This window comes from Podarcis pityusensis (assembly GCF_964106645.2).
Source record: "Podarcis pityusensis genome assembly, chromosome: 2".
NCBI classification, from domain to species: Eukaryota; Metazoa; Chordata; class Lepidosauria; order Squamata; family Lacertidae; genus Podarcis; species Podarcis pityusensis.
In genome coordinates this window covers 39020776-39035851 of record NC_138029.1, presented here as the reverse complement: position 1 = coordinate 39035851, position 15076 = coordinate 39020776, and the positions used below count along the sequence as shown (strand labels likewise).

Below are 15076 nucleotides of genomic sequence, written 5' to 3'. Positions count from 1 at the left end.
AGGATACTTTTTTTAAACCATCTTTCCCCCTTTGTGTGCTTGCATGTACATATTTCAGCTCATGGGGACCCTATTATTTCCACTGAATGCTGGGTCATTGTAACCGAGAAGTGCTTAGTAACAATTGAATCTGGGCAGCAAAAACCAAATTGAGTAATTCTCAAATTGGAAATTGTTGAGAGAGAAATGTGAATGTAGTTATTGGATGCTACTCTCATGGCTGTAGGAATTTCTGCAATAAAAGTGCTGATGGTTCCCATTTTAAAGTGAACAGGTTATATATATCCTGTACATTGAGCATCCTGATTTGCTTACACAAATTTTCTGCACATTTAGATTATATATGGTCTTTTGTTTTGATTTGTATGGGGGACAGTTATATGGCAATGAGTCTTTGTTCTACATTAATTCAGATTTGCTTGTGTGGTGTTTATACATCTTCTGGTTGGTCTTTCATTTATCCCACACAGTGCATTTCCGCATCACTTTCCAAACATCAAAAAACCAGATTGTTTTTTTAAATAGATTTGTTGTTCAAGGTGATGGGACTGTTTAATCTATTTTAATTGTGCAAACCTAAAGTTCTGATACGCACTTGAATCCCTTTCACAAAATTGTGACAGTCTGGAGGTAGGATGTTGGATGTTGAGCAGTTTAAATACCACCCTACTCTCTGCTATACCCAATTTTGCAGAGATAAAAGAGTCAGAAAGTAATGTTCCAATTGGAATTTTGTAAGTTTCAGTATTTTATTAAAGTGTCTAATTCTGTAGCTATCAATATTTTATTAATTTTATGTATTTTAAAATAGTTGCTTGATCCTTCCAGGGCCCTGTGGTTGTTGTTGTTGTTGTTGTTGTTGTTGTTGTTGTTGAGGAACCCATTGTTTCCACATAAACGGCACAATAACTCTCTGGAAGGTGAATTCAGAGGAGGGTCCCAAGAGAAAGGAATTGAATTAGATAGAAAGTGAAAGCAAAGCCTCCAGGGTCAACATGCACTTTAATCTGTTACTAAGAATAACCTGTTAGTATAATACGCACAGCCTAAAAGCGAGAAGGCAATCAAACAAGTGTAAACTAATATAGTGAACTATTGGTATAGGAGCATGTAAATTGGAAACAGGTGTTGAGTGACTGAGAGCAAGCATGTGATGACAGGGCACTCTGAATCAAGACAGAGCGTTTCTTTGCTGAGCATCTTGTTTTGCAGTTACTCTTAGTTTTGTTTGCTACAGTTAAAATAAATAAAAGCCAAACATGAATCAAACATGAGCTGGGATCCTAATGCTACATTAAAAAATTGTTTTGCTTTGGAAACTGCTCTTTGGGGTAACTGGAGCCTTGTTCTTCTGCCTACACTATCCTGTAGTAGATAATTTAAAGTTGTACTGTGTGTGGATTTGGAGTGAGTCCCAGGAGCAGAGCCAATAGCAAACATCTAGCATTAGGGACATGTCCACTCTGTAAGCTTATCCTCTGACGGATGTTCTTGCAGGCTGGATCTGGCCAGTGAATGCCAGAAAGTGATGGTGTGGACAGTTTACAAGTTGCTTGCCAGGAAATGACCAGTGAGAGTAGATCATTTTCAAATGGGTTGGTGGACTCTGCAGACAGAGGATATCTTTTAGAGAACAGCACGGAAGTGTCCGTTCAATATGTTTATTCTAAATCACTGTCTGCTACTCTATTTACACTTTCCCTAATGGCTTTGGAGCTCCTAGCAGAGAGTGTAGATTGTTAACTCAATATTTGTGCATACAGTCACTGATGCACTGATATATAGTCACTTGGGGCTAAAGGAGACCTTGTCTCCCTATAAATGCTTGCTACCATGTACAGATGCCAAAGTGTAAAATACATCTGCTCTGCATCAGTTATGAAGGTTCATCAGTTATGGTTCAAGAACATCTTTTCTCTTTGAAATGTAAAGCAGCTAGAGGGGAGACCCATCCCACTGATGCCCCCTGCATTGGTACAGAGTGATGGAGCACAGGTAGGAGAGGCCACTTGCCCTGAGCCCATCAGACTCCCTGCCAGCCTCTGAGTTGCATCCTGAGGCCAGTTGAAGCTAGAACGTATTCAGGTGAGGAAAAGAGAACCCTATCTATCAATCCCTAGCAACAAAGAAGTAACATATGGACCACAGACAAAGCCTTTATTGATTAGTGTCCAAGATGGAATAGATACTGAAAGAGAAGGACATGTGTGAGGATGCCAGCTGGTCACCCAAGCTGGGCTACTGGGCCTTGCTCAGCAGCTCAAGGTGTAGCAGGTGCAATGTACATTGTGGACCAGCTCCACATTAAGCACTTTCCCCTTCTACATAACTCTCATTAAGCTTGTCAGGATACAGGAGCCTGTCTGGAGCTAAGTAGGTTAATGAAGAAAAGCTTTTCTCTTTGACTGCCCTTGTCCTGCCCACGATTCCTTCCCATTTCAGTTGTTCTGCTGTGGTAGCAGGGCTTCTGCTAATTCTATGTCACTGCAAACAGGGGATCTTCAGTATCTTAAGAATGTTGTGTTTGTATGTGACTTTTGAAGTAGAGCATGTTGCATATTCACAGTGCCATTCGTTCATTTCCAGCTTTTCTGTAGACCACAGTGGCCTAGAATCTTTCTTTATGCACCAGGGCTTCAATCCTCTAGATTTTATTAGGTATTTTGCCATTTATGCATTTAAAACTCTTAAAACTCCAGGATTAACAATAAACCACAATACAAAGCAAACCTTTGGGAGATACCTGGAACTTCACCACCCTCCCTTCTCCCTTAGAGGAAGTGCTTCTGTTTCAAATGTTCTCTCTCTGCCACTTGTTTTTTGTGACAGAATATCACATAATTTCTTTATTTTGTCATGCACTTGGAGCTCATTTGTGCACAATGCTCAGACGTTATTAGACCTTTCAGTACGTTGTTCGAGTTTGCTTACTTGTTGATTGCTATAGCACAGGAATAGACTTCCTGGTGCCCTCCAGATATTGCCAGACTCCAACTCCCAACATCCCTCACGCTAGGGCTCATGAAAGTTGGGGGTCCAACAGCATTTGGAGGGTTTTTGACTGCAACATGCTTCACAATTTTGGGTGCCTTTGGGACACGCCCCCCCTCCAAAGTTTAATTTGTTTATTTTAAAGCACTGAAAGACCACTTAGTATCTTAAAAATATCTAAACAGTATACAATATAAAACAAAAATACAGCCCAAAACCAATGGAACAGCTGTATAAAAATGAGTAAAAGTAAATAAACTAAAAGTAAATAAATTCAGGGGATTCGGTCACATAAAATAGTCACATCTTATGGGTCAGCTTTACAAAAAGATAAATTTTTACAAGATGTCTCAAGCAACTGATGGCTGCTTCTTCACATGTGGCAGAGGGAAAGGCATTCCACAGTATAGGGGCAACAGCAGAAAAACCCCATTTGGGGGTCACTGTCCTGTGATATTCAGTAGGGTGCAGTGCCATGAATAGAATTTCCACAGATGATCTACATGATCTTACTGTTCTGTGCAGGAGCAGGCAGTCTTTCAGGTAACAGAGTCCTGAGTTGTTCAGGGCTTTATCCGTAAAGAACAAAACCTTGAACATGGCTTGATAGCTGATCAGCAGCAACTGTAGTTCCCTCCACATAGGTGTAATATGCGCACATCCAGGTGCCCCACTCAGTTACCTGGCCACGACATTCTGAGCCGGCTGCCGCTTCTGGACCAATCCCAACAAAAGCCCCATACAGAGTGCATTACAGTGGTGCAATCATGAGGTCACCAGTGCATGAATCACAGGGACTGCACTATCTCTGTAAGGCTTTTAAATGTGTAGGCTGAGATCAACCTGTGCAGCTTAGCTGTTCTTAGGTTAACGGTTACATAGACATTATAAATATATGGTCAGATGCTTGGGAAATCTGTTATTTGTTACAGACTATTTTGTGCCCAGTAATTTTTTTAAAAGCATTGACTATATTTGTGTGTTCCCGTGTCCATAACTGAATTTTTATATATATATTTCTGAGGCAGTGCTGTTTTTCTTGCTCACATTTGAACTGACTGCAAGGTGAAGTAATTTTCCTCAGAGTGGATGAGTTTGTGTGACTTTGCATTTTAAGGACATGAAAGAGTATAGTGTTAAGTCTCCATCTTTCTTTGAGAAATGACTTGTTTTATTGATGTTTAATCGCTGCTGCTGCTGCAGCACCGTGAGTGTTGGGGAAGGCCGCTCCCTCTTCAGGCTAATTCCACCTGGCCTAGGGGGCGGGGCCCAGACTCACCTCCGCTACAGTTTTAAGGACACTGGTGCTGCTGCAGCAAATGTTAAAAATGTTTTTATATATTTTAAAGTGTTTTAAAGGTGTTTTTACTTTTTACTTTGTTGTACCACCGTGAACAGTGGTTTTTATCTATGTATTTTTATTTTGTTCCGTTTTATTGTGGTTTGGGGTGGGGATTGGTTTTGTTTAGGTATAATTGTTTTTGGTTTGTTTTGTTTTTCTATTTTGTAAATGGAGGCTTGTATGAGGCTTGGGATTGCTACCGTGGAGGGGCGAGGGACGTATGGTGGTGGGGGCAGATGTTATAGGCGAAGGGGATCGAGATACGGATATGCTCGTACCCCTTCCAATCTGCGCCCAATCACGAGGGACGAGGGTAGGGTGAGCAAGGATTACTTACCTCCGTCACTGGTGTTGTACAATGCCAGGTCTATAGGCAACAAAACCGCCACTCTGCAAGATTTCTTTACCTCACAGGGGGTCGACCTGGCTTGTGTGACGGAGACCTGGGTGCGCGAAGGGGAAACTGTTACCTTACGAGAGATGGCGCCCCTGGGTTTCTCTGTCCTCCACCAGTCACAGACTGTGGGCCGGGGGGGAGGGGTGGCATTATTAATCCGGGAAGATTGTTCTTTCAGGGCTCTACCATCACCATTGATCCCCGCCACTGAATGTGTTGGCCTAGTGTGGGGCTCCGAGGTGAGCTTGGCTGTCTGGCTGGTGTACCGGCCACCTAGCGCACCAGCAGCCACCCTGTCAGGCCTGCTGGAGGCGGTGGCCGGCTGGGCCTTGGAGTTCTCTAACCTATTGGTATTGGGGGACTTCAACATCCATGCTGATGCCACTCCCTCCTCACAGGCTCTGGACCTGGTGTCTTCCATGGCGACACTAGGGCTCTCCCAGTTTGTTTCAGGCCCCACACATCAAGCAGGCCACACAGATTTGATCTATGGTGTAGGTATAGATGTGATCATGTCTCCTTCGATGAAGGTGCCATGGTCTGATCACTACGCTCTGAAAGCCAGGATTGACTTTCCACCCCCACCCTGCTTAGGTGGCGAGCCAATTTGGGCTTGCCCGCAGAGGCTGATGGACCCTGATAGATTCCATCAAGCCTTGCGGGACCTTGCTCCCCCTAGCGACTCATTGACTGAGCTTGTTGAGGGCTGGAATATCCAGCTCCTGGCAGCCATAGATGAGATCGCACCTAAGCGCCCTCTGCGACTCCGCAGAAACCGGGCTCCCTGGTTTACCGAGGAGCTTCGGAAAATGAAGTGGGACCTCAGACAGCTAGAGCGAGTATGGCGGGGTGCCCGTGACGGAGCCTCAAGAACATCTTATAGGGTTTTTATGAAAACCTATGAGATGGCAGTGAAGGCCGCTAAGAAGTCTTACTTCTCGGCCTCCATTGCATCCGCTAGCTCTCGCCCGGCGCAATTATTTAGTATAATTAGGTCTTTAACGTCCCTTGAAGGACAGCCAAATTTAAATAACAATCTGACACACAGCTGTGAGGCATTTGCGAGCTTTTTTGCGGAGAAGGTCCTGTTGCTCCGCCATGACCTCCCTGCCAATTTGGATACAATAAAGGAACTGGAGGCCCCTCGACTGTCCTCGGGTCCAGTATTGGACCACTTTGACCGGATATCCCCAGCCGATGTGGACAGACTCCTCCGAGCTGGAAAGCCCACCACCTGTCCTCTTGACCCGTGCCCGTCTTGGCTGATTAGAGCGTGTCCAGACAAGGTGCGGGCCCCCCTGGGGGATATCATCAATTTGTCCCTTGGCACCGGGATATTTCCAGGGGAATTGAAGGAGGCAGTGGTGCGCCCGCTCTTAAAGAAAACATCATTAGATCCCTTAGATCTATCCAATTACCTCCCGGTTTCGAATCCTCCATTCCTGGGTAAGGTGATTGAGAGAGCGGTTGCTGAACAGCTTGGTAGGTTTCTGGATGAAACATCGGCTCTGGATCCATTCCAGTCTGGCTTCCGCGCTGGTCATGGGACCGAGACGGCTCTGGTCGCCCTAACAGATGATCTCCGCAGGCAGCTGGATTGAGGCGGGTCAGGGCTGCTGATTCTTCTAGACCTGTCAGCAGCCTTCGACATGGTCGATCACGAACTCCTGGACCACTGCCTTGCCGACGTGGGGATCCAGGGCACAGTCCTTCAATGGCTGCGCTCGTTTCTCTCTGGTCGGGGACAGAGGGTGGCGCTTGGGGGGGAATTGTCATTGCGCCACTCCTTGGTGTGTGGAGTGCCTCAGGGTGCGATACTCTCCCCAATGCTTTTTAACATCTTTATGCGCCCCCTTGCCCAGCTTGTCCGGAGTTTTGGGCTGGGTTGCCATCAGTATGCCAATGACACCCAACTCTATCTGTTGATGGATGGCCATCCTGACTCGGCCCCAGACACACTGACCAGATGTTTGGAAGCTGTGGCTGGATGGTTACGTGGAAGCCGGTTGAAGTTAAATCCTTCGAAGACAGAGGTCCTCTGGCTGGGACGGGACGATATGGGGTTGGGGGGGCAACTCCCATCTCTTGCGGGGGTGCAATTAGTGCCAGCACAATCCGTTAAGAGTTTGGGTGTAATCTTCGATACCTCTCTCTCTATGGAGGCGCAGATTACAGCTATAACAAAGGCGGCATTTTTTCATCTCCGCCAAGCTAAGCAGTTGGCCCCTTATCTCTCTCGCCCTGACCTAGCCACTGTGATCCACGCGACGGTCACCTCCAGACTGGATTATTGTAACTCGCTCTACGTGGGGCTGCCCTTGAGACTGACTCAGAAACACCAGCGGGTGCAGAATGCCGCGGCGAGACTCCTTATGGGGTCTTCGCTGCGAGAACACATTCATCCAGTACTATACCAGCTGCACTGGCTCCCGGTGGAGTACAGGATCAGGTTTAAGGTGCTGGTTTTAACCTTTAAAGCCCTATACGGCCTAGGACCCTCGTACCTACGGGACCGCCTCTCCTGGTATGCCCCACAGAGGAACTACGGTCTGCAAATAAAAACATCCTGAAGGTCCCAGGCCTCAGAGAGGTTAGGCTGGCCTCACCTAGAGCCAGGGCTTTCTTGGCTGCGGCTCCAATCTGGTGGAACGCTCTGTCACAAGAGACTAGGGCCCTGCGGGACCTGACATCTTTCCGCAAGGCCTGCAAGACAGAGTTGTTCCACCAGGCCTTTGGTCAGGGCCCAGCCTGACTCCCTCCTCTGGCAACCTGCACAGAATTTTGCTTAACGGTTGCCATTAATTTGATTTTAATTAATTTTTATAATGAAATGTTTTTAGAATGTTGGATTATTTGATTGTTTGATTATTTGATTGTTGTTAGCCGCCCTGAGCCCGGCTTCGGCTGGGGAGGGCGGGATATAAATAAATTATTATTATTATTATTATTATTATTATTATTATTATTATATATGTATAACTGTGGTATTTCAGATATTTTGTCTAATGTCTCACAGATATTAGCTATCAGTGCACAGTCCCACTAACAATTTACATTTCCATTGATTTATAGCAGCCACAATAGTCTGAAGCATTGATCATCTCCATATGTTCAATACATCCATAATACTGACTGCATTGTGTGGTGTTCCATAGGATTTCTCAGGGAGAAACATGGAGTAGCGCTGTATTTATTGATATTCTGCCTGGATGAAGCCTAATGTGAGCAAACTGGATCAGACATCTTCTATCTTAATATTCTAAATGACTTGCTTGGAAAAGATTATGAGGAAGATTATGATGGAAAAGATTTTGATGTCACAATTGCTGTGCTTCAAAGTGGCTTCAGGTAGACATCATTGTATTTTGAGGTTTCTGCCCTTTTTCTCCTCTCCACATCCAGAGAGAGGATGTGGACATCTAGGAACACGGTGTGAGTGTCTTCTTATATCTGAATGGTGAGAAGGGTTTTGCTCCTATATGCTATTTTTATTATGAAACATGGAGTAACCTGTCCCATTTCACTGTCTGAGGCAAAATGGGCAGGTGCCACCCACCTGCCAAAGCCTTGCTTACCAGGGTCACATGGTGACTGCTTCCAATGACAAGGATACTTGACTAGTAGCAATGAAGTTCTGTCTCAATGGTTTTGTTATATTGTGGAGAGTCTTTGTTGTGGGTATTTGGGATCATGGCAATATTCTAAGCACCAGAGGATTGCCTTTACCTAGTTTCACTTTCCATTCTTGTTCGTAGTTTTAGTTTTGTACATGCAGTAACCAGTGACCCTCATAATCCACAGACATAGTCTATGCAGAGCTAGTCTAACCTGATGTGCGCCAGGGGTCTCACTGATGCCCCTTCCCCTTGCAAAATGCAATAGCTTAGAAACACATTTTTAAACGCTGACTTGAGCCAAGTCCTCTTGGCCACTTCACAGGACAGAAATTATTTGAAATGTGTAGGCTACACAATACTACTTAAAATAGCCTATAACGAGTGGAAGTGGGGAGGGGGAGAGATTAATGGCTTAAAACAAAATAATGAAAAGGTCATTCAGACCGTAATTGTCAAACCCTCCCTGTGCTGTCTCATATCCATATCAATTCTGTTTGATGGTGACTCAGAAAATGATCCCTGGCATTTATCTTTCCCTCAGACTTTATGAAAAATTGATTGACTCCTTTTGCCCAAGAAGTTGCATTAAATAAGAAATAAAATGTTGTTTATGGGCAACTTTGCCTTCTAGCAATCAGAAAGGGCCAGTTTTATAAGAACAGGGCATCAATTTTTAATACCGCAAAGTACCTGCATATTTGACATGGCAAACTGAAATCTTTGGATATTATCCTCTCTGGAATGATTCCTGGAGTTAAACAGAAACAGCAGGCCCTGTTTCCCACTGTTCCCACCTCTTTTCACCCTCCAATAATACTTGTGAGCTCTGAATGAGAGAGGATGATAACATTGGGGGGGGGGTTCTGATTAAGAGGGTGTTCGTGAGATTGCTTTCAGAGATGGGCTGGCTCCTAGGTTGGCCAGGTGCAAAAGAGGACTGTGCTTTTGAACCTTTAAGAGTTATATAAATGAGGACATTTCACCCAGGTATAGTTTGCATGACAATCTTTGTACACGTGTTTGGGATTTGTTAAGCAATGAACAAGTAAATAGTATGAGACTCCTCCTGCAAACACTGCAGTCTATGATAGCACAGCTTAAGAGGGCTACAGGACCCAGCTCTATGCCTGAACTGGGTTTAGGTTGCGGCTTTGACCCTTTCTTCATTTTCATCTGGTAAAGAGAAAGCTGGAACCTTCTCCTTCCCTGGTTTTGGGATAGGAAGCTGCCTCAGGTCCAAAGGCTGGTCAGTGTTGGCCCACTTGGGCATCTGAGCACAGGACTTTATGCATGCAAAACATGTTCTGTACCAATGCGCTGTTGTTCCTCCACCCGCCCCCCATATTTTTATTTGTCTCTTGTGCTCACAATGCATGCATCTATAGAGACATCAGCTCTTAACGTTGGTTGAAGACGGCTGAATAGCTGTCAGCTCTCAGTGAGTTTCCTGGGAAATTTTGAAATGGAAAAAATGCCAATTCAAATTAGGGGAATTCGCATAGGGGGATTTGCATCATAATTTTTTTCAGTTTGCATCAGAAATTTTTCTGGTGTCATGGAGAGTGATTTAACTTCTCTTGCTCATTTTATTTGTATTTAGTATGTGAAGCAAAAAAATTCAAAACCGCCAAACTTTCTTAATGTTGTATTTGCAACTGGCATTCATTCATTGCTACTAATTAACTTAAGAAGTAGAAAATTTTCCACCCCACATCACTAGTGAAACTGTCAAGTTCAAATGCCCGTTAAGTTAGAGGTGCCATGAACCCTGAACAGACAAGACCTATTTTGGTTATACTTTGCCCACATGGGCTGGAGAAAATGCAGAGCTTATCAAAATGTGTTGAAATGTACTTTTGTTTGTTTTGCATAGATATTCTCGACTGGGGAAAAAAATCCTGCGCAAAGATCAGGTTTTGGAAAAATGAGAGACACGGCAGCTCATTTTATTTATTTGCTTGTAAACTTTATATTCTGCCCTTCATTTCCAAGCAATTCTAGGAGATGCCCATCAGTTCAACAGTTCTGAATTCTCATGGCCAACTTTAGCCAGGAGCTCATTCATGTTAGACCCAATAAAAAAGAAACTGCCTGAAGAATGGAGACCTCCTCTATTTTGTCCAGATTTTCCTACTCTTACAATTTATCACCCCTTCCTCTGAGCACAGATTCGCTGAGGGAGCGGCATGTGGTCAGTGTACCAACTTCAGGCTAATTTGGAAGGGCTGTGGCCTTGCAGAGCTGCCATTCTAGCACCTTGCCTCAGCCATAAACTCATTCCAACTTAAAAGGGAAAGTGACCCAGATGCATTGTTGCACACAAGTCTTCAATTATACAATGTCCTGCAAGCATCAGATAAAGCAATAACACAGAAAAAGGTCATAACAACACCAGCTATGTCATGAATAGCAGCCACAAGTAGCGGCCAGAGACTTGATCCAGTCTAGGACTAGAGCGATGAAGAGATAGAAATGCTGCTGGCTATGAGTCCTTTTGTAGTGTGTTCCAAGCAGCTGTCAACTGCTCAGACTTTGAACGACTGGGACCTCCCAAAGGAAAATAAAACCTTCAGAGTGGCCAGCTGCAAGAAAACAGTGGATCTTTGAGGATGCACTGCTGAGGGAAACATGAACAAACGTAGGAGATAATCGGGTTTATTTCTCTGCAGGCTAATGTTCTGCAGAAGGGGTAGAGATAAATAGTGGTTCATTTGAGGCGTGTCATGAACTAGATGAACTTCAGCTAATTAGTTTAAACAAATGAAGAAAAGCAGCAAAGTACTAGGTATGCAGAAGTATGAAAGTACTTTTGCGGAAGACTCTACTCCTACAGCTTGTTAGACATAATTATATTTCTTCCGCTGGCAATGGTGTCATTCTCATTTCTTGTCTCTGAGCCCCGCTGGTTGTAAAAATTAATGGCATCAAAATATCAAGGCTTGGATCCTAAGGTAACTTAAGATATCTCATGTAAGAAATGTTTCCCATCGCCTCCTCCCAACAGCAGCCACCTGTGACTTCTTTAGGAGGCCTTCCTGAAGAATGGGGCATGGAGGCGGGAGGGGGCAGGACACTTCCTTATGTTAGGATCCAAGCCCCCACCCTCAGCACCCTGTAGTCATTCCCACATTGTTCAGGAGGGAACCTTGAATCTCCAGATATGCTTTTGGGGGAGAGCGCAAGGAGCTGCATGTTGCAACAGGGAAAGGAAACTTTCTTTCTGTGAAATTTCCTGAGGTAATTTGCCACCTGTATTTCCTGTCTCCCTTTCCAGACTTCCCAATACAGTTTCCTCATAGTGCCCCTTGTTCCTTAGGGCAGCAGTGACTGTTGGGTCCTGTATACTCATTTTGATAGCTGGAATCTTTACTGTGGTTCAGTGGCACAATTCATAGAGATGATCCCTCAAATCATGGTTTGGAAGGATTCCAAAATGAGTCATGGGCTTCTGTGCTTCCTTCTTCAATTATTACCTGTTATGTATGATCTTCCTTTCTCTCTCTCTCTCTCTCTGTTTAGTGCCAGCTATTCATAAATGGTTGTCCTATCTGTGGTGGACTATGGTTAGCTTTTGCTCTCTAAATCTCAGAATTCGTTTTTCAAATTGGGGTTCTGGAGGATGAGTGCTAACCATGGTTTGCCAACCATCACTTGAGGGAAGAAAGGAACATATGGTTTGTTCACAATCATCCAAACCAAGGAGGGGACCTGTCACCTTCCAGATGTCACCCAACCAGCAAAGCCAATGACCAGGGATGATGGGAGTTATAGTCCAGCAACATCTGGAAGGCCACAGGCTCCCCATCGCGGCTCCAAACCATGACCCATCTGTTCTGAGAACTGAATAAACTAACTATACATAGGCTAATAATAAAAAGTGTTTTACTCAATTTCTCAGCATATTCCTTCATAGCTAGGACAGAGTTCAGCTAGCCAATATGCACTGTATGTTTATTTTCCTATATGACTGATTTTATGTTCTTTCCCAGTTTCCCCTTAAGTAAACCTTTTTGATTTGTTGAAGAATATTGGGTTTTGCCTCTGGAATTCAGTATTTTGAACTTAAGCCTGCATAAGACCTACTGCTTAGCTCTATGCTATCTTGACTTTAGTCTTCAGTAGAAGTGGTTATCAGGGTTTGAAAGGTCCATTATTTAAGTAGGAAAGGTAGGTGTTTGTGTGTGAGAGAGAGAATGAAATTGCCATTTCAGTTCCTGAAGATTTGGTGTTTCTAGATATCCTACCTACTATAGCTTATCCTACCATTTGACATCAAGATGGGAATCTTTGCATGAGAAGAACATGAACTTCATGGGATCAGTCCTTTATTTTTCTTCAGACAGGGACTCTGATCCTCACATTATATACTTATTTGCATCCATTGAAATTGGAGGGGCTTACTTTATCCATAGAAAATTTTGAGTGATGGTCTCAAATTTTTACTCTTGAATGTGTCAGGCAGAACAACCCCCTCTCAGCAAGAAGTAATCCTGAAGATTTTTAACACTGGACCATGAGGGCTCCCTGGAGTCTCCCATTCTTTAGCTTTCCATCTCCACTCTGGTCAGGATCCAAGACTGCATAATAATATCACACTTGGATTTACACTTCTTCTTGGCTCCCCGAGTCATTAGACTGTTCTTAATATGCATGTAGCCTTTTCCTGTGTTTTGAATCAAGACGGCACCAAGCATTCTTTCCAAGGTGTACTGGCTCCAACTCAGCTGTTGTGTTGATCTTAATAGCCTCCAGGTTCTTTAGGAAGCTAAGGATTCTACTGCTACTGTTGACAAACTATTGTTCAAAGAATCTGGAGGCTCACTAAAAGATCTGGGTAATGAGAAACGGGCTGAACGATACCTTTTAGCTGCAGGGCCTGGCAGTGGTAATGCAACCTGAGCTGAGCAATTAATCTAGCACAATTATTTGCAGCATTCCCTTCCTACAGAACACTAGAAAGGGTCTGAATACTTCAGATACTGTAGCAAATTAGTTGCACATCTGACTCTCTAATGAAAGTCAAGAGCCATGTGCTTTGCCAGCAACCTTGTGTAATGCTATGCCTTTAAAAAAATAAAATTAACCAGGTCATGTCAACACTGGCTTGTTTACTAACTTGTCAGTGTCAATTAATCATTCTTTGCATCTAAACTTGCATATACTGAAATATCAAAGAACTGAATGACATGGTGGTTTTGCATCTCCAAGGTATTGCAGGTTAGACTTTGCTGTCTTTGGATACAAAAAAGTGTATATGGACAGAAGTTTCGTTCAATGAATACTAAAACAGTTGGTTATCGGTATTGTAACTGTTTATGTTGAATGAAGAGGATGACTGATAAAATCACCTTCACACATACACATGTATCCAAAGAGTCACTACACTTTATTTATTAGAGGGTGGGTGGGGAAGATGTACAATGGAACCTCAACTTACATACGGCTCTACTTACATACGATTCCAGTTACGACCTTCAGTAGGTACTTCAACTTACGAACTTTCCTCTAGATATGAACAGAGGCCTTGCCAGCAGCCCAGAGCTTGCCCGGCTGGCTGCGGGGCAGCGCTGGGGCCTCCGCCGCTGGGGAGAGGCCTTTTATGGGTATAGACTAAGTAAAACTTAGTTGAACACCACTCAGGGCTTTTCCACACTTTCGCTTGTTTTGTGACTAGAAAGCGTGGGTCCAAGCGGTTTTCCATTTAACCTCCACTTCGTAGGCACAGATCTGAGAGGGTTTCCCCTTGCCCTGCTCCTTTCCTAGGGGAAATCCACTCTTCAGCTCTAAATCAAAGCAAACATCAACCTGGAGAAAACCAGAATTGCCATTTGCTCCAATTCCACACTAAGGAGCAGTTCCGCAGCAGGACAAGAGGAAGTGTGGATAAGCCCTCAGTGAGATTAAGGTTAACAGTTTGTTTGACGGGTCATATAAAGTACAGTGGTACCTCGGGTTAAGAACTTAATTCGTTCCGGAGGTCCGTTCTTAACCTGAAACTGTTCTTAACCTGAAGCACCACTTTAGCTAACGGGGCCTCCCACTGCTGCTGCGCCGCCAGAGCACAATTTCTGTTCTCATCCTGAAGCAAAGTTCTTAACCTGAGGTACTATTTCTGGGTTAGCAGAGTCTGTAACCTGAATCATAGAATCATAGAGCTGGAAGAGACCACAAGGGCCATCGAGTCCAACCCCCTGCCAAGCAGGAAACACCATCAGAGCACTCCTGACATATGGTTGTCAAGCCTCTGCTTAAAGACCTCCAAAGAAGGAGACTCCACCACACTCCTTGGCAGCAAATTCCACTGTCGAACAGCTCTTACTGTCAGGAAGTTCTTCCTAATGTTTAGGTGGAATCTTCTTTCTTGTAGTTTGGATCCATTGCTCCGTGTCCGCTTCTCTGGAGCAGCAGAAAACAACCTTTCTCCCTCCTCTATGTGACATCCTTTTATATATTTGAACATGGCTATCATATCACCCCTTAACCTCCTCTTCTCCAGGCTAAACGTGCCCAGCTCCCTTAGCCGTTCCTCATAAGGCATCGTTTCCAGGCCTTTGACCATTTTGGTTGCCCTCCACTGGACACGTTCCAGTTTGTCAGTGTCCTTCTTGAACTGTGGTGCCCAGAACTGGACACAGTACTCCAGGTGAGGTCTGACCAGAGCAGAATACAGTGGCACTATTACTTCCCTTGATCTAGATGCTATACTCCTATTGATGCAGCCCAGAATTG

The 15076-nt window shown here is 44.2% G+C and overlaps 1 protein-coding gene across 5 annotated transcripts in view; it reads left to right on the top strand.

Annotated features, from left to right (window-relative positions):
* Positions 1 to 15076, top strand: part of MYOCD (myocardin) — a 229354-nt gene that overhangs the window by 141577 nt on the left and 72701 nt on the right. The window contains exon 1 of one of the 5 annotated variants that reach the window (XM_080993675.1): positions 701 to 734. The exons of the other annotated variants lie outside the window; for them this stretch is intronic. Coding sequence (XP_080849801.1) covers positions 716 to 734 — 19 coding nt within the window. The 5' untranslated portion in view covers positions 701 to 715. Of the gene's footprint in view, positions 1 to 700; positions 735 to 15076 lie in introns of those variants that run through there. 5 annotated transcript variants of the gene reach the window in all.